A 25,416-nucleotide genomic window follows, 5' to 3' on the forward strand; every position below is an offset into this window, starting at 1 on the left:
GGCGCTCGTGCCCCGCTCGGTGGGCCAATCGCGTTGCAGCAATGCCCACAATAAAATACCTGGGTCAATCACGTGAACTTTGTGTTTCCAAACAAAACATTTTTTTTCTATGCGCTCTTTTGTAGTGTGGTTGAATATTGAGGAACTTTTATTTTCTTGAATAATTTGTAATGCATGTCGGCTTCGCACTGAAGTGCACTCACGGCATTCACTCGGCTGCACACTAAATTAATACTATAACATGAAAGTTCGCCGTCCATGCTGAGAAACTAAGTTTTTTAGCGTTTGATACGAAGCGAATAATAAAAGTTGCATTCACGTTGATATGGCATTGATTTGCATTATTAAAAATGTTTTGCAACAGGGTAATTTGAATTCTTAAATAGCAAACAATAAAAGATTATGATTCACATTTGGGAAACACTTTTAATATTTAAAATATTCAAACATGTCTTGAGTGTTTCATTTAATATTTTCAGCATGTGAATCCTAGCGAATATTACTGGAAGCAGATGTTTTCTGGGCTCCTGGAAAGAGGAATAGCTTACTCAATTTTATTAGAATCCAATGAGAACTTGTTTTTTATGCTTTATTTTGTACTATTATTTTTCCATATCGAACTTGTAAATATATTGGTAAAGTCAAGCTAAAGACACTTTTTCTAACATTTTAGCTATTAGAATATTGTGAAAAATACCAAAAAAATATGTAAAAGAATGCATTTGTTGTCTGTCTACCAATATCATTGAGACTGGCATTTGACAAATTGCCATCAGACAATGTGTGAACAAAAACATTATATAACAAATAAATATTTAGGAGTTACACACTGAATAATATGCACAAACTTTTTGTGCAACAAATTCTTTTTGACCTTGATTGTATTTACTTATTAAAATTTTGTATTATATGCATGCATTTTTGTTATTGTACGTACTTACCACCAATATTCTTGTTTTTCTGTAATATTGACTGAATACTCTGACCATAAGGCAGAGATAACTACATATGTGGTGCGGTCTGAAGTCACAAGATTGCTTGTTTTGCTCCACACAGCTCCTCAAAAGGTTTGGTAAACTAAGTATGTAGTTGAATATTAAATGCCATTCATCCTGAAAGAAAAGAAATAATTAATTATTTTGTTTTTAAACCTGTTTTTGATTCTGCTAACCCTTCGTATTTATAGATGTATTTAAAGATTACCTATAGAGGATTATTTGGATATAATTTGGATAGTCTGAATCACTGAACCCAGTGAATAAAGATATTGGTTCTTTACTTATACTTTTCCACCTAATATTTCTATGCTCTTCAATATTCTGAAGTATATCAATATACTTAAGTATTTACTATTTTTATTTTTTACCTCTAGTATTAGCAAAGAAAAGTCCACATCTTCAAAAGATGGTAATTCTGGATATGTTTTATCACAAACTTTATCATTGTATGTCCTTATTATAGTCTCCAGTCTGGCACAATTGTACAAAATGAATGATGCACCTGTGAACAAATATAACAACTTTATTATTTGGTAATTACAAGTATGTAGCCTTGATTTCTTGAAGTTTTGGTTTGTGTATAGTCAAAGATACGTATGATTCATTTATTTATTTATTATATATCTCATGGTTATTTAACTTTCTAATTGGCATGCAGATATTTTTGCAATTCTTATGATATAATACAATTTAGCTGAAGCTCTTCTAAAATATGGTGTTTGGGTGAACAGTTTTGGCCTTCCCCTAGTAGGGGTAATGTTTAGTTACCTTAAAAATGGTTGTTTAAGTATGGGAACAAATATAATGACCACCATAAAATGCTTTGATACCCTAAGTTTTGCAACCAGAAATATCTACTGAACACCAGAAAAATAAAGTCTAAAAATGTAATAGTACCAGCTATTTTAGTCACGACTTCACTTTAAATTGTATTCGACCACCAAATTTAGTAAATGATCACCAACTCTTGACGACCAAATTAATGTATTATTTTTGCCTAAATAAGTCACTGTGATTGCCATAAAATGTAGGCTTATTACCAAATAAAGTATTATGATGCCATATTAAGTTATGTGTCCGGCTTGCAATGCATGCGTGAGTGTCAGTATGACGAGTGACAGGGGAAAATGGAAGAAAATGACATATTGCGCCGACGCCAAGTAAAATTGGGAACAGGGCAGGAGAAAGAAGAAGAAGAATGTGTTTCTCAATACACTCGTATCGCACTGTTTAGAGGCATGCAATAGACAATTTTCCACGCTAGTGCAGGAAAAGGGTCCCCATAATGTTATTACATTTATTTTATCAGGCCGAACTTATTTTTTTGGAGTCAGTTTACTTAAACAGGATAGCAAGATGTAAAAACTTTTTTGATGATCATTTACTACTTTTGGTGATCATTTACTACTTTTGGTGATCATTTACTACTTTTGGGATAACAATGATTTTTTTGGACTCATTTTGCTTAAATAGGATAGCACAATTTTAAAACTTTGGTTATCATCTTACTTTAAAATGGTGGTTTAATTTGGTGATCATTTACTATTTTTGGCTTACGCATGATTTATTTTGGAGTAATTTCACTTAAATAGGATAGCAAAGTGTTAAAACTTTGGTGATAGTTTTACATTAAAATGCGAGTTTCATTTTGGTGATCATTTACTATTTTTGTCTGCTGTTTGTTACTATATCTGGTGATCAGTTAAACATAAGCCTTTAAGTATTGCTTGGGATTAACCCTTATTGTTAGGATGCAATTTGCTAATTAAGATTACAAAGTTTCAATATATTATATTAACCTTTACTAGATCCAACAGAAGAACAATCAAAGTTAATTTTGACTGGACTGCTAGGCTTTGTCTGCAGTAACTCAAAGGCAGCGGCTGATTCACCCAGGTGAGCTATAAACTCCTTCCATTTTGAATCTGTGGACACTCTCACTCCATACTTGTGTTGAGCTATTAGTGTCATCTCATCTTGTCTTAACCTGGAATTAAAAAATAAAAACATTATTAGACAAAATGTATAATGGATAGTTCCTTTTTTAAATATTATTCAGTTGGAACTGGCTAAAAATAATAATGACTTCAAATGAGTAGGTAGTAAATATATTTACCTAATATAGTCACGTGCACTTATTTCAGTTTCTTTAGCTCCAGTTTTAGAGTTCAGAACAGTCCCACATAGTACTCTATGGCACCCTTCTCTATTGCTGGAAGACTTTGTAGTAACAAACATTTTCGAGTCCACTTTATTCAAAGCACACAAGTTATTGATGACATTGCTAACATATTTCGCACGCAAGGAGGTTAGATTACATTGTTCCACACAGCAAGGATCTAATTGAACTACAGATTCGGCTTCATGTAACTTCTGAGCTAACACCGCAACGTTCCGTAACGCCTCCGATAAACCTACACAAATCGTCTTCGGTCGTTCCAAAAACAAATAAATACGACCATTATCTTCCTTCAATTTGTTTACTTGCAACGTCCACTTTTTAGATTCCTCAACTATGTCTCCACAGTCTTTACGGATCACTTGCAATAGCGTAGTGTCCTCTTTATTACCCACTTCATCACAAATGGCAAATTCATGCCAGGATTTCGCGGAGTTAGGAAAACTAAAGTCACCGTGTGTCTGCAAATTATCTTGATGTTTCTTCACTAAAAGACTTCTTACATCTTTTGGTTGACCAGATAAGAATAAAAATAAGCTTTCCGCAAAACTTTCTAGCACATTTTCGATCATTTTTTCCAAATATTTTCTAAATCCATAACACAGAAACACGTGTGACAACTGACATCAGATTTTTCTGACATTGACAGACAACTGACAAGTGTCATTATTATATGATTGCCAGTGCGAGTGAAAATGAGAAAACACTGTGACTCCTTTTCCAATCAATGATCGATCTCGTACATCTACCTTCGTCATGTTTAATTTATAGAAAATGTCAGTATAAAATTATACTCTTAAAGTAATATGACAAAATCTTTTGTAATAATTTATTATTGCTTAAAAAAAAAACTAAAATCCTACATAAAATAAGCTGACGTTGCAATGACGTTGACAGTTAGTCCTGTTCGCTGATATTGTCAAATTGACAATCAGTCGTGGTAGCGTAGCATATTTTTGAAAAATCGTGAATTTTATATTATAATTACTTTTAGGTGCTAGTCACAAATAACTGCATTTATAACTTAGAGTATGTGTTAAAATAAGAATGTATTCAAAATACAACTACTTCTTCCTTCTCTGTGTAACATGGCAGATCGCAGTGGTCTCGTCAGCCGATCACCTGCTGGAAGGCATTTACTGTGGGAAAGCAAATTGTTATGAAGTTCTTGGTGTAACAAGAGAAGCTACCAAGAATGAGATCGCCAAAAACTACAGACAACTGGCCAAAAGGTTTCATCCCGATTTGCACAGGACGCCCGAAACTAAAAAAGAAGCGGAGGAAAAATTCAAGGAAATAGCGACAGCGTACGAAATCTTGCGCGATGATGAAGAGAGATCAGACTATGACTACATGTTGGACAATCCCCAGGAGTACTACGCTCACTACTACAGGTATTACCGGCGGCGTATGGCGCCGAAAGTCGACGTGCGCATTGTGATCGCTGTTACAATTACCATTATATCCATAATACAGTACTATAGCGCGTGGTCTAAATACGACACCGCTATCAAATACTTCATGACAGTGCCAAAGTATAGAAATAAAGCTCTCGAATTAGCCAAAACTGAAATGAAAGAAGTACAGTCTAAGAGTAAAGGAGTGAAGAAGTCTAAGGCTGAACAGAAAGTGGAGCAAGACAGGTTGATAAGGAAAGTTATTGAGGAGAACATGGATATCAAAGGAGCCTACGCCAAGCCTGAGATTGTTGACATACTGTGGGTGCAGTTAATCATCCTACCCTACACCATAGCATATTACATTTACTGGTATCTCAGATGGTTTTGGAATTTCACCATACTGAAGAAACCATATGGTGAAGAAGAAAAGTTATATTTAATCAGGAAGTATATGAAACTTGGACAACATCAGTTCAATGCTATAGATGATAAGGAGAGGCAAGAGTTCCTGGATGAAGAACTTTGGATCAAAGAGAACTTCAAAGTTTGGAAGGAAATCAAAGACGAAGAAGCTAAGAAGGCTTTAGCAGAAAATAACAAATACAAACAGTACAGAAGGTATATTAAGCAACATGGAGTTGGACGGATGACGTTTGACGACTCATAGTTTTGTGATAGCAGTAATTAATTTATTAATAAACTTAGGATCAGTCCATTATGGCATTTTATTGACAATTTACTATCTTATTTTACTTAATATTTCTTTGAATCATATAATAATTAAAACACCAAAAATTATACACAAAACAAAAATAAAACAAATGTTTTTTTACACAATTGTTACTTTATTTCTTTAATCTCTATTTGTCTCAACATGTACTAAGATGATTCAATACAATTAATCATACAACACATTCATAATTTACAATCATCACAAACAGCAATTCAATAAGGCATACTAACACACACCGGGTGCTCTTACACAGACACAAGGCAAGTATGTGAACAATCACATTTGTCCTGAAACATACATTACAAAGTGGTTTGTCCACATTTGAAAAAACTTAAAAAGTGCTCCTCATTTATCAAGACAAATCAAAATCGTTATACAAAACAAAATGAGATCCTTAATTACAAAATATAATGCAGTGACCGCAAAACAAGCAATCAAATTGCATTGGCAGTGCTTCTGACCCTTAAGTATACTTTTAACAATAATTCCAATAGCCAAAACTGATAATTTTGGAATGTTTATACATCACTATACACAATCATACTGCTGCCGCATTTTACATACAAGTTTTTCACACGCATTTACAAGAATTGGGCACCTTTATATTGCTACGTCTGAAAGCGATCGGTCACTTGCAATCTTGTCGAAACAAAATCCTATTTATCGTCATTTAACAATTAAAATTATATTGGGAAGACATCACGGAAATAAAATAAAGTAAAAAATAAAACATTTTCGTTGCTATCAATGGCTAAATTATTACCTAACTTAAATTGCACAGTCGTGACGATAACAAAAGGAAAGTAGTAAACGAGCGATTAGTTTCGATTGCAATGGTATTGCGAGCGACGATCGCCGTTCGCAAGTTGACATTATGAAACCGAGAAAAAACTTATTGTTGAAGTAAATTAAAATTTGCTTATTTATAATAGGTATTGTGCTGTAGAAGTCTCGTTAAAAAAGGTGTTTAATTCTAATTTTCGTGCAGTAATTTGTTTACTCAGGTGAGTAATCAAAAATTCTGAAACATAAATTACGTTTTTTTTTTCAGTCGATGTTCAGTTTGTCAACTTGCCAGACACAGCCAATCAGTATCTCTAAAACTGTACTTATTGCTTTAGGAAATAATAATTAACGACTAATTGATGTGTCCAGACATCTTGAGTGTGCATTGTTCGATAACCACCAACAATTTGTACAACAATATTATAATCAGGTCAATATTTCAGTTTAATGTGGTCATTCCCTATTTCGTGATTAAGATACACTTTATGAGCAAAACTGCTAAACGCTACAACCGGTTTAAAATATTTCCGACCTTATTCTTATAGAAATAAGATTGAAAATGACATCAATTCTTAGTCAGTTTTGCAACTCTATGGTAACATTCTATTGCAATTATTTAAGGCCTGCTTGTTTAATTTGTGACTTACAAAGATCAATGATAGTTTTGTTTTAAAGCCGCTGTTTGCGCTGCATATGCTAAATACTAATTTATTATTTGATATAATATAATCAAACTATTTTAAGGTCAGTGCAGCGCTCGCAGCGGCTTTAAACTCTTATTGTCCACTCGACAAGTTTCTTCACAACAAATGATTATCAGGTACATTTTTATTATGTGGCTTATATCGTCAAAAGATAACTTGTGGTGTTTTACAGGGATAGAAGTCATTATGAGAGGAATCGTTGCAGTATCATTCCCTTGAAAAAATCACAGTTTTATAGCATTCATACTTTAAGTGTATTTTAGGATTACAACCTAATGAAACTGAACTTAATGGCAAGTTTATACTCAGCTGTTGGGTAATTTCTGTGAAAAATACAAATAATCAAATAAGTCTATAATTATGCATTATTTGCACATGTTAACTTGATATATCGGTGACCTGCACTTATATGAGCTGCCAGATAAACTCTTACGTTATATCTCTATTGAAAATAAATAAAACAAAAATCACCTACAGTAAAGTACATACATACATATAGCCTAATAGATAAGTAGCCTATAGATATGTTTAAGCTTGGAAACTACTACAAGTTGATAAAACTGTGAGATTTAGAAGGCTGTAAGTATAGACTCTGTTTCCACAACATGGCCACTACGAATCGAGTAGAATACATATTTTGTACACACAATTTCTCAATCTCTATACAATATCATCATCATATCATATTATAATGTATTTACACAAAACATTTATTTAAATATAACCTCTCGTTTATTTACTTTATTGGGGACAATACGACGTCATATCGATTCAATATTTAGTTATAATCTATCTACATAAATAGTATACACAAAATAATGATTCTAGTCTTTTTTTCAATGTGCTATTTCGTTTCAGATCATTTGTAAGATATACTTTAAATAATCATTATTTACATGGCAGAGACCCATCGTTGTAAACTTTGTCACTATACTTCAATATTAAGATCAAAGTAACGATGTTTCCCTGGCATGTAAAAAGTTGAACAAGTCACAATTCGTTCAATTTAATAGTCGAATTAGTCGATTAAATTATTATGCATAAACGATTATGTAGAGGTAAAGATTTTATTCAACCACTTCAATTTACTGACTAGGTATTTTTATCGACTAACATTATAATCGATTCATTAAGTTCACAATGGTTCCAAGAAATCTTTAACTTTAAAATGTAACCTTATCACTAAAATCGAATTATTCGATATAATTCGTAAGTGAAAGTATCCGAGTCGACAAAATCGACTATTGAATGGAACGCATCACACCGATGGTATCGAGTCACGGGTTTGCATATATGGAGCGCGGGTAGCCACGTCACCTGTCACACAGTCCTGCAGTACATACATGTGCACGTCTACCGCCGTGCGCGCTTGTGGTGCGCGCGCACGGCGACGTGCAGGGCGCGGCCTCACACGGGCGTCTCGTGCTCCGCCTCCTCTATCCGGCCCAGTCGCCACGCGTTCGGGTCCGTCGCTGCATACCATACAAAAGATTTACATTAAAAACTGGTACACTTTGATTGGAAATCGTTTACATTCAACGACTTTAATTGTGTGAACCTATGAACAAACATCTACCACGATATTTGATTTGTTCCAAGTTCGTACGTGGCTTTTATTCATCCCATCCACGAATAGAATTTTGAAAGGTATAAGGATATTCAATTCAAGTCGTAAAATGTTAACGGCAATTTTAGTGTTGTGCTCCCAAAATACTCGTGACATTTTTGACAAATCATAATTGACAATGACATGAGTACTTTGATTTCAATCATAGTTTTAGTGAATTACCCAGAGAGTAAGGTCCTCACAGAACTAGCCAACATTCACACAAGCTTAATAACGTCACGTTTCACCGTGTTGTGCACGTGTCGATGACTGTTAGACGTTACACAAAAAATAAATACTGGCAATGTTGCCAGATGGAAAATATAAAAACAAAATGGGCCTGAAATGTACTTTCAACATGTTTTATTTTACTTCAAAGAGAGTAATTAAGCCTATACTCTTATTACAGGCGATAGAAACTCGAAAATGGGCCCTATAACTAAAACATTTGAAGTACATTTTAGACTGGGATGGAGAAAATATTTAGTAATGTATAACAAACAAAAGCGCAACTTTTCGCAAGCAATGCGTGTTGTGTGGATGTAAACTAGCGTAATGTGACACAAATTACTGTAGACTTAAGCCTAATTTATTTATAACAAAAATATTTGGGCTTAAATCTACAGTTTATGAAGCTTATAGCCAAGAAAGGCGTTTAGTAGTCAAACTTTATTTTTTATATTTAATGTGAGTTAGGAGTGAGGCAACACATACTGATGAAATATTTTTTTAGGGAAATTAACAATTTTATGTGGCCTTCTGATAAACTTTTAAAACAAATTAATAATAATATTGAGTAACCTTTAAAATATTGTTTTAAATTATTTAAGGTATCAAAAGACCACATAAAAATACAAATAATTTATCGTGAAAATGAGTTGTGAAACAAATAACATAAAACAAAAATATTACCTTCAACAGTCGATCTTCCAAACATGCTTTGGGAGTTCGGACAAAGGATGGGACTACGGGAGTGATACTGCTTACACAACTTAATATAACTTACGTATACTAAAATATACTTAGCGGGTTAAGGTAACAACTATTATTAAAGCATACAGTAAGGTCAGGATGGGCAAACAGGTAAACTTACTTTAACATCACCGGGAAACCTAATTTCAGCTGAATATCCAAATAGATTTCAAGTGGCTTGATCTACAGAAAATGACAGTTTTATATTTTTAGCTCGCGGTTCGGCACGCGCTCCGAGGGAACAAACTGCCCGTTCAGGGATTGGGGATAAAAAAAACCTGTGTCCGTCACCCGGTTTTAAGCTATTAGTTTTAAAAAAATCGGATAGAAATGAACGCAAAACTACTGTTCACTCATCCTGACCATTAAATCACATGCACCATCAATATCATAATAATACATTTGTAAGTTATATGAGAGCATTATAAGACTAGGTACACACTTAATACTCAGACAGAGCTACACATGCTGAATACTTATGATTTTAATACTTCTTTATTATATGAAGCTATAATAATTTTAATGATCAAAGGGCAATATAATAAAGTTACTATAAATGTTTTTAGATATTAATGCAGTGATGTTTTCAATGATAAACAAATTAAATATAATTTTGTGCCAAAATAAGTGTCCACCATTTCATAAATTTAGAGAGCTAATCTTATGCCAAATAATTAATTTTTGAAAATAATTATACTACAGCTAATTTTATTAATAACTACCCAACCTTATTGGACACTTACCCTGACTTAGGACCGATTTTTTCAATAGTCTACCAACTTTTAAAAATAAAATTAAAATTAGTTTGAACTAATTTCTTCATAAAATCTGTCACACTGACATTAACTTTATTTTTCAAATAAAAGTTTTATAGAGCGATTGAAAACTCAGCCCTTCATATAAAAATATAATGCATTTAATACATACTTTATGATAAATAAGCTCTTAAAAGCCACCACACGCTTTACCATAATATAAAATACTTAAATTGATATATTATGTGAATATGAGATTTGTATGAATAGACATGGATTTTTCATAAATAATGTGATGTAATGATACAATACTGATTTATAATAAGTATTCAAATGAGAAGTGATCATGAAAATTCATAATTTAAAACACTGGGCGATTGTTAAATAAAAACGGAAGCCAATAAAGTTAGAACTGGCGTTAAGGTCTGCCAATGTGACCGCTGTTCTAACGGCTCTCTAACAATGGAAATAGTTTTCATGGCTCATGAGCCATGAACCTCACTCTAAAACATGTTTTAGAGTCAAGACTGTACCTGACACATAATCTTCTAAAAGTTGCCAAATACCTTAAAAATTATCAAATTAAACAATTGACCAAACATTTTTCATCGATCACTTCTCATTTAGGCCCAAGTTATCGACAAAATAAAACTTTTTTTTTTTCTTAAATATATTTAAGACACTTGAATTGAAAACACATAGTAAATAATTATTTTAAGTCAAAGTCAGAAGGAATTATTTTTATTTTAAACTCTTATATTATCGGTGAACTTTGGGCCTAGAAGTTTGTATGGCATGAATAAGCTTGTTATATGGTAGTGAGGAATAATGGGAAGGGATTGTTTTACACTTCACGATTAATACTCATCATATTTTAATAACATCGCACAAAAATTTTAAACGTCGCCAAAAATAATTTTGATTGGTTCATTGAAGATTATTTTTTAAATCTTAATCTTAGATCTTTTTAAAAATTTGAATTCTGAATTGATCCTTATCCATCGTACCGGAAATAAGAACTTTTTTTCATCTATGAAACCGGTTTACATTTTACCAGTTGTAGCAATGCTCAACGCAAAGCATTATGGCCTGTCAAGCTTTTATCAATATTGTCCTTATTAAAATAATATCTAAAATCTATTGACAGAACCCTCGCAATGTAGTTCTTATTTGATTTTAGATACAATGAGACATCCTGGAAAGTGATATTCGCTGCGTTATAAAACACAGCTCATAAGCAAGTAAGTATAATCGTGAAGTATATGAATGGAGGGGCGGGGAGCAAGCTCGTCGTCCGTGGTGTGGCGCAGGCGGCGCTGCGCGGCTCCGCAGTCATCGACACGCACAACAACACAACGTTACGCACACGACCCACGGCCTAGCACGCATAGCAATCTCGACCCGCTAAAATTTAACGTTCATCAAAATTTAATACTCGTCAAAAACGTTCAATATAAGGTTTGTCAAGAATTCTGATGTTCATCGACAGTTTTAATGTTCATCAAAAGTTTTAATGATCATCAAAAGTTTTAACGTTCATCAAAAGTTTTAACGTTCATCAAAAATTTTAACGTTCATCAAAAATGTTAATGTTCATCAAAATTGACGATTACCATCACTTTTACCTATTTTAACGGAACTCCCAAGACTGCTTTGCGTAATCGTAAAATAATTTACTTAAAAATTACATGGTGCTGAATTTAAAGAGATTATGGCTTGTGATTTGAATAATAGTAAATTAACAATACGATACTCTATATGGGGACTTCACGTACGGCTAAACAACAACAATATACCTAAGTATGTCTGCTAGATTATTGTAAAAAGCATAACATTGAGATAAAGACCAATACGACATCGACATAGTTTGATTTTTATGATAAGTATTAAATATAAAGCAAAAACAAAAGCAGACACACCAAAGTAATGTAACATTACAAAAGACCAATGGGAGCTCACGAAAGTAAGAAATCTTTACACACCATCGTTTAGCATCTCAAAAAAAATATTGGACTCATTTTAATGCCTTGAAAAAGGCTAATGTATGCCTGTCTCATGTTCACCTGCCTTTTCACATACCACGAAAGTGAACGTATTTAGGTATTTGTCGTTTTGCTTGGGCTAGGAATTGGTCATAGTTAATGACAAAATTCTATCTCCTCGGTTCTAAGGGCCACTTGATGTAATAGATACTTATTTCAGATTACTAACATCGGAAATGGTCTACTATTAAATATGTAAGTAGGTTCATTCAAATAGTTTTCGATGGTAATTTAGTTTGAAAGTGACAGTTCCTTTAAAACAAAATAGTCTTATAAAACCAAAAAAAAAATCAAATACTTCTTTATTTCCTTAAACGATAGTGTGTAAGACTCCATAAAATTTTAAATGATATAAATCTACCTATGACAATAATCACCTACACTAGCTTGGGTCTTATCATGCATAATGACTCTATGAAATTATTGAGCATTTGTTTTTTTTTTATAATTACGATACCATATCAGATAGGAATCATTGCTTATCATCCCGAATATATTATAGTATAGTATTAAGTCTACAGAATAATGATGACGAGCGAAAAATGCAAACATAATTTCACTTGTCTTGAGCAAACATGATAATATGAACGACGCAAGTCTGATGACTTATTTATGAAAGAAAAGAATATCATAAAAGCCACTCAGAATGAAGAATTGCTCAAACATCATTCGTTTTACGTTTAAGTATCTTGAGGTGAGGTGGTAAACCGGTCTCTAAAGACTATTTAAATATCTCATGTCTAAAACAAATGCTCAACATCGAATGAAGAGATGAATATATAAGACTCCATACAAAATCCGATGGTCGCACACACACAACAATCCGTGATAATGTGTGAGTGCGATTTTGTTTTATATGGAGTCGTTCTCGAGGATCTAGCATGAAAGGACATAACGTGATGCTGTTGTGAATTTTCCATTTTCATTTAAAACCATTTAAAAAAATCTAAGCAAACATACTGTAGATCCCCAAAGCAATCGTTCCAAAAACAATACAACTCACATCGCTTAAACAAATAAACCAACTTCCCTACAAAAAAAATCACTCAACAATAACATCACAACCCTTCACACTAGATCCATACACCTATTTTTTAACTAGAAACGATTCGTTTGGCTTACAGATAGTATTGTAGTGTAAAGCTGACGTCAAGGCGAGAAAACTAGATTCCTCTTGATTTTAATAACAAGGTTATGAATAACTCGAAAACCATAAAAATATCACGTAGCATACATGGGTTATCTTCTAAAACTGAGGCATCTAGACTTTCGACGTATTTTTGCCATCACCTTTTGGACCATCCTTTATCGCAACCGTCAAAAAAACTACCACCCATAAGGCAAACGAATCGTTCCTTTTCTTCATAGTAAGCTAAACAAAATCTAACATCAACACAATCTCACTGTACCTTGCAGCTGTCGGTTAAGCAAAGCGGTGATCCCTGGCCCGTCTCCCGCTTTCTTGACGACCAGCATTGGTTTATCCTCGCCTTCCTCGTAGCTGTTCGGCAGATGTCCGTTCGACACCGCCATTGTTTCGCTCACCTGGAGAGTTTTGGCGGTAAAGTCAGCTGGGGATTTTGAATTTTGGAAATGGATTCGGATGTGAATACAGCGAAGTCGGTGTCTATGTTTTGAGAAGTTAAACAAAGAAATACACGAATTGATGAGCAGACCTATATCGTACGTCACATGAGCGCATTGTATGTGCATATCCGGAATAATCAGCTTATTAAAATATTCACATTTTGATACCATAGATTAAACTGGCTACCTATTTATTTTGATAAAACTCGGCAGTTACGTAGCTTGTATAATGAAATTACTTGTAGGCAAATTTTTATTGAGGTGCGTTCCTGCGGGAAGCAGCTTATTATTTCCCCATAAAAAATGCCAAATTTCGCCAGAACAATCAGTACAACACGAACCAATACCACGATGTTGTTTAGATCATAATGCAGCCATGTAAACCCGTAAAGTGGGTCAACTGAGTTTTCACGAAACAGCCTAGTTGTGTGAATAAATAATTTCGGGGTACTCCGATATGAATTTGTAATACAGCTAATAGCAATATTATTTACGATGAGAACAGGCCGTATAGAATAGTTAACGTAGCTAAGTAATGTTTTAGTAACGCTAGTTTATGTTCTTCAATAAATCGATAGAAAATTGGAAGATAATCCGATTGAGAAAGTTAGCTCGATAGTTGATCCACTGAAGATAATTATGAAAGAAGTTTTCTAATAACATTATTTGTTAGTTAAGACTTTTCGGTCCAGCTCTTAGTCTTCAAGTTATAAGTTATATTGGTCCAATTTACTTGAAGAACAATCCACTTAATTATCCATACCAAGTTTTAGGAATAAAGAAAAAAGTTAAGAATCTTATCCATTTTGATCTCACACAGCTACATCAGACAAAAATATTGAAGCCTAAGTATAATTTATCTCACCTGCATAAGTTTATGAACAACATCCCGACCCAGTATGTGGTCGAACACGGCCTGTAGGAAGGCGTCTGACATGATGGAGAGCTTCAGCTTGTCTCGGTGCCACACCAGTACCCGAGACTCTTCCATCGCCATTATCGACACCTGAAATATTTAGAACAGTTTTGAGAAAAAGAACGTAGTAGACCAAACTTAATTTTGACACATGTGTAATAGGGGTTCTTCGTCTTTCGTATTTGCAAGATTGAAAACCTTTCCCGTGTGGGATATGGGATTCCGGACAGAGTAAAAGAATTAGAGAATCGTAAAAGCCCGTTTCGTTATTTCTGGTATCCCGTTGGGAACGTCACCTAAAGTGAAAAATAAACGACTTTGTAACAATTAACCACTAACCACTATTCTGGTTTTCTAACTTTATCACTGCCGTTCGTGCACTTAGTGCATACTCTTTCAAATAAAAGTCACAAAAGTAAGAGTGATTTGCACACGAACTTCATCAGCATTGAGCACGAACAACAAGCGAAACCAATTAATTTAAGCACTCACGCAACAAAAACGATGTCTTCACTTCACATACATAATTTACTTATCACAACAAACGACATTATTACAGCGTATACGTTTACATAACTCCATTCACAACAGCACTATTAACATACATAATGGCATGTACTTAAACACAAAACATGGCATACACAGTCAAGCCAGATTTCGCGATGCCATGTCTGCCAAAGGGGATCCAAAAAGCGGTTACGTCGGAGCAGCACTTGAGCGGGCAAAACGTACGGATCGTTTAAACTACACTGTAAACGAACAAAACGGGCCAAAATTGAATTTTCCACTTCCATTAGAAGCGATGGATACGGGAGAAAAACTTTTCTGAGTAAAAATCTTCGCGCTTGCTACTAAAGTGATATTGCGTCGTTAGGTAATGAGTCCTGCTATCTAGACTGGTTCTTTTATGTCTAGTCCTCGGAGAAATGTGATCTTGTCCTGATTGCTAGAAATAAAGTATAGCCGTCTTTAGCTTAAGACGTTGAAGTTAAGAACAAGATAATTATGGCGAAGATTAACCTCATGACGGTCGCTTAGAAGTTCTACACTGGTTTAGGACATAACAACGTGAATATTTTAAGTAAAGTAGTGTACATATGAATCATAAGTTTTATTACAAATCCAAAAGGTCATAGAATCATAGTTAGGCCACAAATTACAGTACACCTACTGCCGATGACGTAATATTTCTTTGTATTTCAGTAGTATTAAATTCTCATAAACTCACGAGAGAAATCCACAAGTACATAATAACTTCTTCATTCATAAAAACCAAAATTAATTTGAATAATTTACGAGACTTCACTTTTGCTGTGTGCGTCGTATAGAACAAAAACGCCTACGAATATTATGGTAATAGCCGGGCGAATGAGAGTGAAATCATGACTGGATCGTACAATAACGCATATACTTGCAGATGTTTGGGGAACTAAACGACAGGAATTTGAAGAAGGTGAATTTTGTTATACTGTCGAAAGCAACCACGGAAATTAAGTAAAGTCGCGTTACTGTATTTATACATACAGAACTAAAAATATATTTTCAGGAGTAAAGAATTTAAAAGTTTTGTTTGTCAAAATTGTCAAAATGACTGAACTGAAATTTTTTGTAATTTAATTTATTTAATTATATTTACATAATAAAGGGACTCATATTATTATAAATTTGGTAAATCGAAACGTGAAATAATAAAATAAATGATATTTGGCTTTGGATCATTGTTACCTGAGAAGATTTTATCAACATTGATGTGATCACCCTGGAGTACCAGAAAAACCAAGATGAGTGCAACGCTGGTCTAAGGTACAGTAGTGTGGGTGGTAGCCTACAAGATAAGGACCGAAGATGTGGTCTAAGCCACCAAATACCTGCACTGTAGAGAGAAGAACGGATATATATGTCAACAAGAGCATCACGTTTCAGCCGACAGATAATCTTGAACTATTCCAATTGACTGTGTATGCGGCTACAGAGGAAAATGAATCCTATGCTGATGAAGCGTCAAAAGAAGAGATCGCCTAGCAGATGACATCCCACCAGGGCCCCTGTGGGCCTAATAAGAACATGAGGGAACTCATACTAGACCTCTCTAAGCTGGAGGTTGCAGTGAGGAGACTAGATCCGGATTTTAAAAGACTGGAGTGTGATATTTTTGTTAATGTTTATTAATTTAATGTTTAATATTTTAATGTATGTATCCTAAAATACACCAATCCTTAGGTGGTAGGAGAGTGACCACCAACAATTGCATTCCCAAAGAGGGTTGACGTCAGGCAGGCGGCCGGTCGTAAAAACACAATGCCAAATCATATAGCAATATGTCGAATGTTGAAGAGATGAGCGATAGGGCTAGGGCGTACCCCTCAGGCGACGCGCAGGGGCAGCACCCGGCCCCTGTGGGAAGTGGACAAGGGTTTTTGCACCAACCTGGGCGGGTGCAATGTAAGAAGCGAGTCCGGGAAGTAAGATTGAGGTATGCAAGTTGGAATGTAGGAACGATGACTGGAAGAGAGAGTTAGCGGATGTATTAAAGAAAGACGAATAAATGTGGCATGTTTGCAAGAGACTAAATGGAAACAAAGCTAGAGATAAGGATTTATTATTGTGGAAGTGATGGGAAAAGGAATGGGTAGGCATTGTGTTAGATGAAAGAAAGTGTGATAGATGTAAAGAGTGATAGAATAATAGTTGTTAAAATAATGTATGAAAGTTTGATAATAAATGTTATAAGTGTGTATGCTCCTCAAGTCGGTTGTGATGACAGGGTGAAAGAACAATTTTGGACGGATTTCGATGCAGTAATGATGAATGTGCCGACGAATGAACAGGTATTTGTGGGAGGAGACTTTAATGGCCATGTTGGCAGAATGAGAGGGAATTATGAAAGAGTGCATGGAGGGTGGGGGTTCGGTTGCCAGAACGACGAGGGTGAAGCCCTGCTGCAGGCTGCTACTGCGTTTGACCTAGCAGTGGTAAATACGTGGTTTCAAAAGAACACCGAACATCTAATCACCTATAAAAGCGGTCACCACGTGACACAAATAGATTACTTTTTGGTCAGACGCAGTAGTTTAAAGAACATCAAAGACTGCAAGGTGATACCAGGCGAAGCTGTAGTCTCGCAGCACCGACCCCTAATTATGGATGTGATTTTAACTTCCCGGCCAAAAGCCAAAGAGAGACGGCCCCCCAAAATCAAATGGCATCTGTTGGGGAAGGCTGAGTTGGCCCGGGAATTTAGAAAAGTAGTGGTTGATAAGATGATTGAAATGGGAGAAATGAATGAAAAGAATGTGAATGAATGCTGGAGTGGAATGGCGACGTGTATAAGGAAAGCGGCAAGAAGCATTCTAGGAGAATCAAAGGGAATGGTGATAGAAACTTGGTGGTGGAAGAAGTGCAGAGTGTATTAAAGGAAAAGAAGATGAAATTCAAGGAATGGCAGCGGACGGAAGACAATGATGATAGTGAAAAGAAAAAGGCTGAATATGATGAATGTAGAAGAAAGCAAAGAAGATTGTGGCTGTTTCAGGGCAAAAGCACGAGGATGTATGACTCTAGATAGCCAGCTGGTCAAAATGACTTTTGGATGGTTAAATCTAGGGAAAAATAAGAGATGTATGCCAGATAAAGTGTGTAAATGGAGACGGAACGGTCCTCGAATGATGTGGAGATAAAAGGTAGGTGGAAGGAATATTTTGAAAGACTGATGAATGAAGAAAATGAGTGGAGCGGTGTGCTCCATCATAAAGCGGTGAACGAGGGCCTGTAAGAAATGTATGTGAGGATGAGGTCAGATTAGCAGTGAATGGAATGAAAAATGGAAAAGCGATAGGGCCAGATGGAATACCAGTGGAAGTGTGGAAATTATTAAAGATGGATGGATGGAAATGGCTGGCTTTATTCTTCAATAAGTTGTTGCAAGAGGAAACTATACCAGACGAGTGGTGCAATAGTTCCTGGTGCCCATTTTAAGAACAAGGGTGATGTGTTGAATTGCAACAACTATAGAGGAATAAAGCTAATGTCACATAGTATGAAAGTGTGGGAGAAAGTTATTGAAAGGAGGCTGAGAGAAGAGAGTGATATCGCACGAAATCAATTCGGTTTTATGCCTGGTCGGAGTACAACGGACGCTATATTCTGTATTCGCCAATTGTGCGAAAAGTACAGGGTGCACACAAAACTTGCATATGGTGTTCGTTGACCTCGAGAAGGCATATGACCGTGCCTCGTGAGGTTTTGTGGTGGGCCCTTGAGGAGAAAGGTATACCAGGGAAGTATGTGCAGTTGATCCGAGCGATGTACGGCAGATGCCGTACAGAAGTCCGGTCCGCAGCGGGCACTACCACCAGCTTCAGTGTAGGTGTTGGCTTACATCAGGGGTCGGCCCTCAGCCCGTATCTCTTCCTGCTTGTAATGGACGCGCTTACGGCAGATATACGGGAGGAGGCACCCTGGTGTATGCTTTTCGCCGATGACATTGTTCTGGTGGGGGAGAGTGGGCCAGAGGTCCAGAGTAGACTGGAGGCATGGCGGCTGAGACTGGAGACAGTGGGTTTAAAGGTGAGCAGGAGTAAAACCGAATACCTTCATTGTGATTTTGGCGGTATTTCGGGACCCATGACCATAACCCTAGCCGGCATGCCCCTACCAGTTTGCTCCGACTTCCGGTACCTTGGTTCACTCGTCCAAAGTGACGGTGAGGTGAACAGGGACGTTACGCATCGGATCAATACTGGATGGATGAAGTGGCGACAGGTAACTAGCGCTATTTGTGACCCGCGGATGCCCCTCAAACTGAAGGGCAAAATTTACAAATCCGTCATTAGACCTGTCGTCCTGTATGGATCGGAGTGTTGGGCATTGAAAAAGAGGGACGAGAAGAGAGTGCATGTAACAGAAATGAGAATGCTGAGATGGATGTGTGGTGTTACAAGAATGGATAAAGTGAGGAATGATTACATTAGAGGAAGTCTGAAAGTAGCGCCAGTTACAGAAAAGATGAGAAGTAGAAGATTGTCGTGGTATGGACATGTAATGAGGAGGGATGATACGCATGCAACAAAGTGTGTGCTAAGTATGAATGTAGATGGATGGAGAGGAAGAGGAAGACCTAAGAAAAGATGGATGGATTGCCTGAAAGATGATATGAATAGGAAGGGAGTGAGTGTCAGTATGACGAGTGACAGGGGAAAATGGAAGAAAATGACATATTGCGCCGACCCCAAGTAATATTTGGGAACAGGGCAGGAGAAAGAAAAAGAATTTAAAAGCAACACAGAAAAAAAACACCACAAGTTGGAAACATATAACTTTTTTTAACTTAAGCCTCTAAAGACCACTTTTTTATGTACTAAGCCAGTCTCAAGACCAGCAGTCTCAAAGGTCCAATTTGGACTTCCAGTGGCTTTCTAAATAAAACTTCTGCACCTCCTACATGATGTCAAAGAGGTCGCAAGGGACACCCACCTACGTTTAGATGCGATTACGACACGATGCGTACATTTTCATATCATATAGTATGCATATATTTTATACAACCTGTATTGGATGGAAATAGGCCACTTCACTACAACGTGAAGTATGTTATTTCCTCTGGATAAGGGATCTTTACGGGATATTTATTTGCAAAAAATATTGGTGGATAAATAAAGGGTGATAATTTAGAATTTAATAACTCTGTCTTCCCTGCATATAGGACGGTTTAACAACGCAACGATGAGGTGAGAGAGAACAATGACATTAAAGCAAAGCAACACTCGAAGCCGTTTTAAAATGTGTCATATTCTTATTTAGCACAGTAACGTCTTCAGATCAAAATAAACGAGAGAAACTTAATAGCTTGGCCGACTTAGCGACCTACTTAATTGTCCTGTGCCATTTTTAGACTCTATGGCGTCATACTATAAACTGGCACTCTTCTGTACCCAAATATAGCAGAAATTATACAAGAGAACAATGTACATCTGAATAATACTTGTAAGTAGATCACAGAGGTTGGAGATAAGGCAAATTTTTGGCAAAGGTTTTACTAGACGAAATACAGCACGGCAAGTTTTAAAGCCAGTTTCCGTTTAGATAAGAGCATAAAAAGTATGTTTGCTAATTTTTAAAATGCAGAAGTTTTGCGAAAACACATTGTATGTATTTTTCAGAAAAGTATTTTCAGAACTGGTCCAACTCAAACCATTTGTCGTTTAGGTACCTGTGGTCTCTAACACGTTTTTACTCGAAAGCCAAGAAAGATTTTAGAGAACCAAGAAAATAACATTTCTTTAAAGTTAAGCCTATTGTTCCAAATCAATCAAAAAGGCCTGTTGCCTTGAATTGCAGCGTAAACGAGGTTACTCGATTTACACATTGATTAGTCTCCGTACTATACGCATGGCCAGTTAACAGCCCATAAGATCGGTTTACACTTTAATTAGCACGGTTAACGGTCTACTCAAATATCCGACACGAACACACAAAAAACACTGGCCAACCTCTCGAGTATGAGGGCGCGGGTTCGAAGGCAAGTACCAATGCAACTTTTCTAAGTTTGTATGTACTTTCTAAGTATATCTTAGACACCAATGGCTGATAAAAAGGTGAAGGAAAACATCTTGAGGAAACCTGGACTATATAGTCTGAAATCACCAACCCGCATTGAGCAAGCGTGGTGATTAATGCTCAATCCTTCTCCGTGTGAGAGGAGGCCTGTGCCCAGCAGTGGGACGATAAATAGGCTGTAACTAACTATAAACTCGCATGCTAACATTGTTACGACTGCCTGACAAATTGGTCTTTTGAGTCGGATATTGATATTTATGAACATTTTTATGGTTCGCTTTTTGGCAACGAAGAATGAGGTACCTTTATTATGGAAAAAGGATTGATTGATTGCGGAAACTTTTGTGGCATATAGAAAGCTACAAAAACATGTTTTATCCATAACTATTTCATCAATATTCAATAATGTTGGCTACATTTCGTTTCTGACAACAGAAGAAAATGCCCCTTTGAAGATGAATAATGAAGTCTTACCTGAAAGAACTCGTCTGTGGACACGCCAAACCATTCTGGCGAGTCGAGGAAGTGATGAGGGAACACTATGTGTAGCGCCCTCTGGTTCTGTGACACCACAAGTCTGAAACACCATACATTACACGTAAATAAAATGAACCATTTTGATGGAGAAACTCTCTGAAAGTTCTTCTAAGAATACTTCCTCTTCAAGGAAGATAATTGGGAATGCATTCTAAACGTAACTGCTGACTCTCGAAGTAAATCTAACCATAATGAAATAATTGCGACTGTGGCAATAGAATAATGGTTACAACGCAATCAATATACGTTTCTCGCAATATCCTATTCTGCCAGGATCGTGTTCCAGCCACAAACACATCAGATTTGGGTTACCCACAAAAACGGTTTCAAAATGATCGCAGAGGGTGTGCAGGTTTTGTATTACGCAATTGTCTGCCTTCAGAGTCTTCAAAGGTACTATATGAGCAGCTGTTATGATTATATGAAGGGAAAATTAGCTCATCTCGTGTAAATTAAATAATTTGGCAACATGAATATAAGCGTGCAGTTAATATTCAGATTTTAGGAAAACAACGAGACCGCGTCTACTCTCTTTAAAATTCGTATTTTCACCCAAGTTAGAGCCTAATGGCGGTACATATAAAGTTTTGTTTGTACACCTCAGTCCTCGGTATCAAGCTTTGAGATGTACTGGCTAATTAAAGAGCTTTCTGCACAAGTTTTGCGGTCACAAAATCTACAATGCTGTGGTGTTTGCAGTATGCCTTTGCGTCACAACGTATGACGTCCTCCATCTTTAGCTGAAAGTTCTTTAGCTATGCTGTTTAAATGGCGGTCAATAAGGACCTCAATACAGAATCTTACCTAATAAATAAAAATAATACAATCAAAAAGCTTCAAGACCGAATAAACCGAAAAATTAAAACGACGAAGACCGCATAAAACTCAAACACACAAATCCAATCTACATAGAAATACAATTAGCCGAAAGGTAACTTTTAAACGAATTTCGAAGTTTAAATAATGGTGGTTTAATAACCGCAGTATTACAGGTACGGCGCTAATTAAAACGTGCGGTATAAAACGTCTCTGCGGTGGTATAACACACAATGTACGTGTTCACGGACTCATTACATGTTCTGCGGTCCTCGTTCGCGGATTATTGCCGAAAATTATGTAGGTAACTATACGTAGATGACATCTTTGTTTTTGCAAAATTCAAAATTACCCTTTAATAATGTAATAGCTGCGAAAATACTAGCTACTACATAGTGAATCAAGGAAAAAGACGATTTTAAAAAGAATATCGACTGATAAAGATTGTTAAATTAACTTTCTGTCAACCACATTTCTTCGTATCTCGTTAGAGCTGCGGAGGGAAGACTCAATTTACTTGAACAAATAACTTCACAATTTAACTCGAAAGCTAAAAATAGTATTCCCTTATCAAAGTATCTTGATTTCAGAAGTCAGCCCGTTTCAAATCGGTCCTTTACGATTTTAGGCCGTATTTATGTACTTCAAAAATCATGACATGGAAAGAAACCAAAGTACACAATAAACCAAATATCCAATTAAATTGGTTTCAGAACTAATCGCGACGAATCCTGAATTTGTTTCAGCCGTGTACGTGATAAACATTTTGTATTTCCACGAAACAAATTCTAATAAAAAAGCATCTTTTTTTTTCAATCATAAATTGTTTCCATCGCCCTTTATATGGGCTTTAGGTCGTGATACTTGACATTATGTCGTCTAAACCCGAATAAAAGGTACGATTTAGGGTTGCCACAATCTAGATCGATTTCTCACTGCCACCGCTTATCAAAAAATACAATCATGGCAAAGTTTTTGGGTCAAATCCAGCATACCGATGCTAAGAGGTTGTATTTTAAAGATTTGGCATCAGATTTTATAAATCTCGAATTTCTATTTTAAGAAATGATTTGGCATCAAACAAATATTATACAACTTTCGCTTTCAATTGTTGAATTTCTCAAACATGCTTTGGACCGGTTTGTATAAAAAGTGTTAGTTGAGCAATTACTGAAGGTATTGTTGCCACCAACCCTGTGTAGACAAGCTCCAAAAAGCTCGGTGTCGCAAAGGTCGTCTCCCTAATAGAGTTTCGCGACAATAAAGCGCTCCCCGAAATGCTTGCTTTACACAAACCTTAAAAGGAATATAGCTGTGAATTTTCCGGACATTTCAATACTGATGACGACATTAATTATCTGAAAAATATCTTTGAGTGAATCTTTCAGGTCTAAAAATGGCAAACAGGTTTCCAATAAAATAGACATAAACCTACTAATGTTCGGTGGTCGTTAAATCTCGCCACCCACGTCAGGTCATCAAACTGCATGGGCGGATGAGCTATTACAAAATTGGTTGTAAAACAAACACTTGGTGGCTTCTAAAATCGTTCACATCCTGCGAATGGATGAAATAAACACAAAGGGCCCCTACGCACTGTGCGGTTAGCCGGAGTGCGGTCAGCCGTCCGGATAACCGTAGGAAGCGGTTGCGCTTGCGGTTAGCCGGGTGGCGGATAGCCGCAACTCCAACCGGAAAGTGCGTTTAGAAACCGTAGTAGTTTGCGGTTGGATCGGCTCATTTCCAAGATGGACGTCGAAGATGTCGCAGCTATTTATTATATTTACTCGCGTTATAAAAAGAAACAGAAAAAAAGGTACTGGGTGCATCCTTATTTGCAAACTCGAGATGAAAGCAAGCATTTTGAATTGTTTTTCGAAGAGCTCAAAAAGTATGGAGACAAGTTTTTTGGATATACTAGAATGAGTCTGAAATCGTTTGAAGAACTTTTGAACATATTAAAAACCAATATAACAAAGCAAAATACACAGTTTCGAAATTGCATTAAGCCGGAATTAAAGTTAACATTAGTGCTAAGGTAAGAAAAATAAATTACACTTTGTATGTGGTTAATTTATTATTATTTATGGTTCAAAGAAAGTGGGTTCACATTTTAATCATTGTCATTATCATTTAAAGAATTAAAAAGTTCCAAGTAAGACGAGTGTTCACTATTTTGAGACTCTTGGCCCGTTGATAATGGTGATTGTACATCCAAGTTTTGCGACGGACTCGCTGCGGACGCTTGAGAATGTGGTCGTCCGAATTCCGACGGATACATAGGCTGACTGTTGGGATTATTTCTCGAATACTGCGTCGTTTGGTATCCACGATAGGAATTGGGCCTTGAAGAACTCCACTGTGTGTTTGCATAGTAATCAGAAAAATGTTGTGCGTCATTAATTACTCTTAAAATATCTAACTTGGTTTGCATTCGTAGGTGATCGGGTATTTTCTTAAAATCCTTTACCAATGACAAGAAAAAGGCGATCGTTGTCATCATCCAAATTTTTTTTCTAAATTTTACTTAAAACTCCGACTAACTGTGCACCAATGTGGTCTTCATTATTTCTCTTTCTTTTCTTTGATGCCAATACAGTATTTGATGAAGGATTGTCTTCATCCCGTGTAGTTGTCCCAATATCTTCATTTACTGTAGCATTACCGTCTGTGCGATTAACAGTTACTGTATCTCTTATAAATAAAAGATTATCATAAAATATATAAGATTCCTTTTTTTTCGCTGCAGACCCACTCGGACTTATCCTTGCTTTATGGGTCTTTACAAAAGCGTCGCGAATGTTCCGCCACTTTTTTTGAATATTGAGAC

At 36.0% G+C, this 25,416-nt stretch overlaps 3 protein-coding genes across 4 annotated transcripts in view; 1 reads left to right on the forward strand and 2 right to left on the reverse strand.

Moving 5' to 3' along the window:
• Positions 1-406: 406 nt before the first annotated feature.
• LOC110373375 (DALR anticodon-binding domain-containing protein 3) lies at positions 407-3,829 on the reverse strand. Its single transcript, XM_021330641.3, has 5 exons — positions 3,115-3,829; positions 2,798-2,985; positions 1,367-1,500; positions 942-1,112; positions 407-527 (listed from the first exon to the last, which is right to left on the reverse strand). Exons 1-5 carry the CDS (start codon positions 3,747-3,749, stop codon positions 408-410), a joined length of 1,248 nt encoding a protein of 415 aa, XP_021186316.3. The 5' UTR covers positions 3,750-3,829; the 3' UTR covers position 407.
• Positions 3,830-4,082: 253 nt separating this feature from the next.
• On the forward strand, positions 4,083-5,414 carry LOC110373403 (dnaJ homolog subfamily C member 25 homolog). The gene has a single exon (XM_021330672.3). It carries the CDS (start codon positions 4,225-4,227, stop codon positions 5,242-5,244), a length of 1,020 nt encoding a protein of 339 aa, XP_021186347.1. The 5' UTR covers positions 4,083-4,224; the 3' UTR covers positions 5,245-5,414.
• A 953-nt stretch (positions 5,415-6,367) lies between these two features.
• Positions 6,368-25,416, reverse strand: part of LOC110373386 (blood vessel epicardial substance) — a 39,890-nt gene continuing 20,841 nt past the window's right edge. Inside the window, exons 3-7 of one of the 2 annotated variants that reach the window (XR_007511787.2) lie at positions 21,708-21,810; positions 14,628-14,768; positions 13,585-13,720; positions 9,319-11,537; positions 6,368-8,272 (exon numbers count right to left, since the gene is read on the reverse strand). Coding sequence is in view for 1 of the 2 variants with exons in the window: in XM_021330652.3 (XP_021186327.1) it covers positions 8,208-8,272; positions 13,585-13,720; positions 14,628-14,768; positions 21,708-21,810 (445 nt within the window). In the remaining variant the exon portion in view is untranslated. The remainder of the gene's footprint in view (positions 8,273-9,318; positions 11,538-13,584; positions 13,721-14,627; positions 14,769-21,707; positions 21,811-25,416) is intronic. The other variant, XM_021330652.3, reaches the window with a different exon arrangement.

Source organism: Helicoverpa armigera, chromosome 7, assembly GCF_030705265.1.
Source record: "Helicoverpa armigera isolate CAAS_96S chromosome 7, ASM3070526v1, whole genome shotgun sequence".
NCBI classification, from domain to species: domain Eukaryota; kingdom Metazoa; phylum Arthropoda; class Insecta; order Lepidoptera; family Noctuidae; genus Helicoverpa; species Helicoverpa armigera.

Bases quoted from the DNA above. Each gene is read 5' to 3' on its own strand.
- LOC110373403 (XM_021330672.3), top strand. From the start codon at position 4,225: ATGTATTCAAAATACAACTACTTCTTCCTTCTCTGTGTAACATGGCAG.
- LOC110373375 (XM_021330641.3), bottom strand. From the start codon at position 3,749: ATGATCGAAAATGTGCTAGAAAGTTTTGCGGAAAGCTTATTTTTATTC. The intron at 1,501-2,797 runs GTTAATATAATA...ATTTGTTCACAG, and splicing joins TTCTGTTGGATCTAGTAAAG to GTGCATCATTCATTTTGTAC. The intron at 528-941 runs GTAAGTACGTAC...TCCTCTTTCCAG, and splicing joins GAAAAACAAGAATATTGGTG to GAGCCCAGAAAACATCTGCT.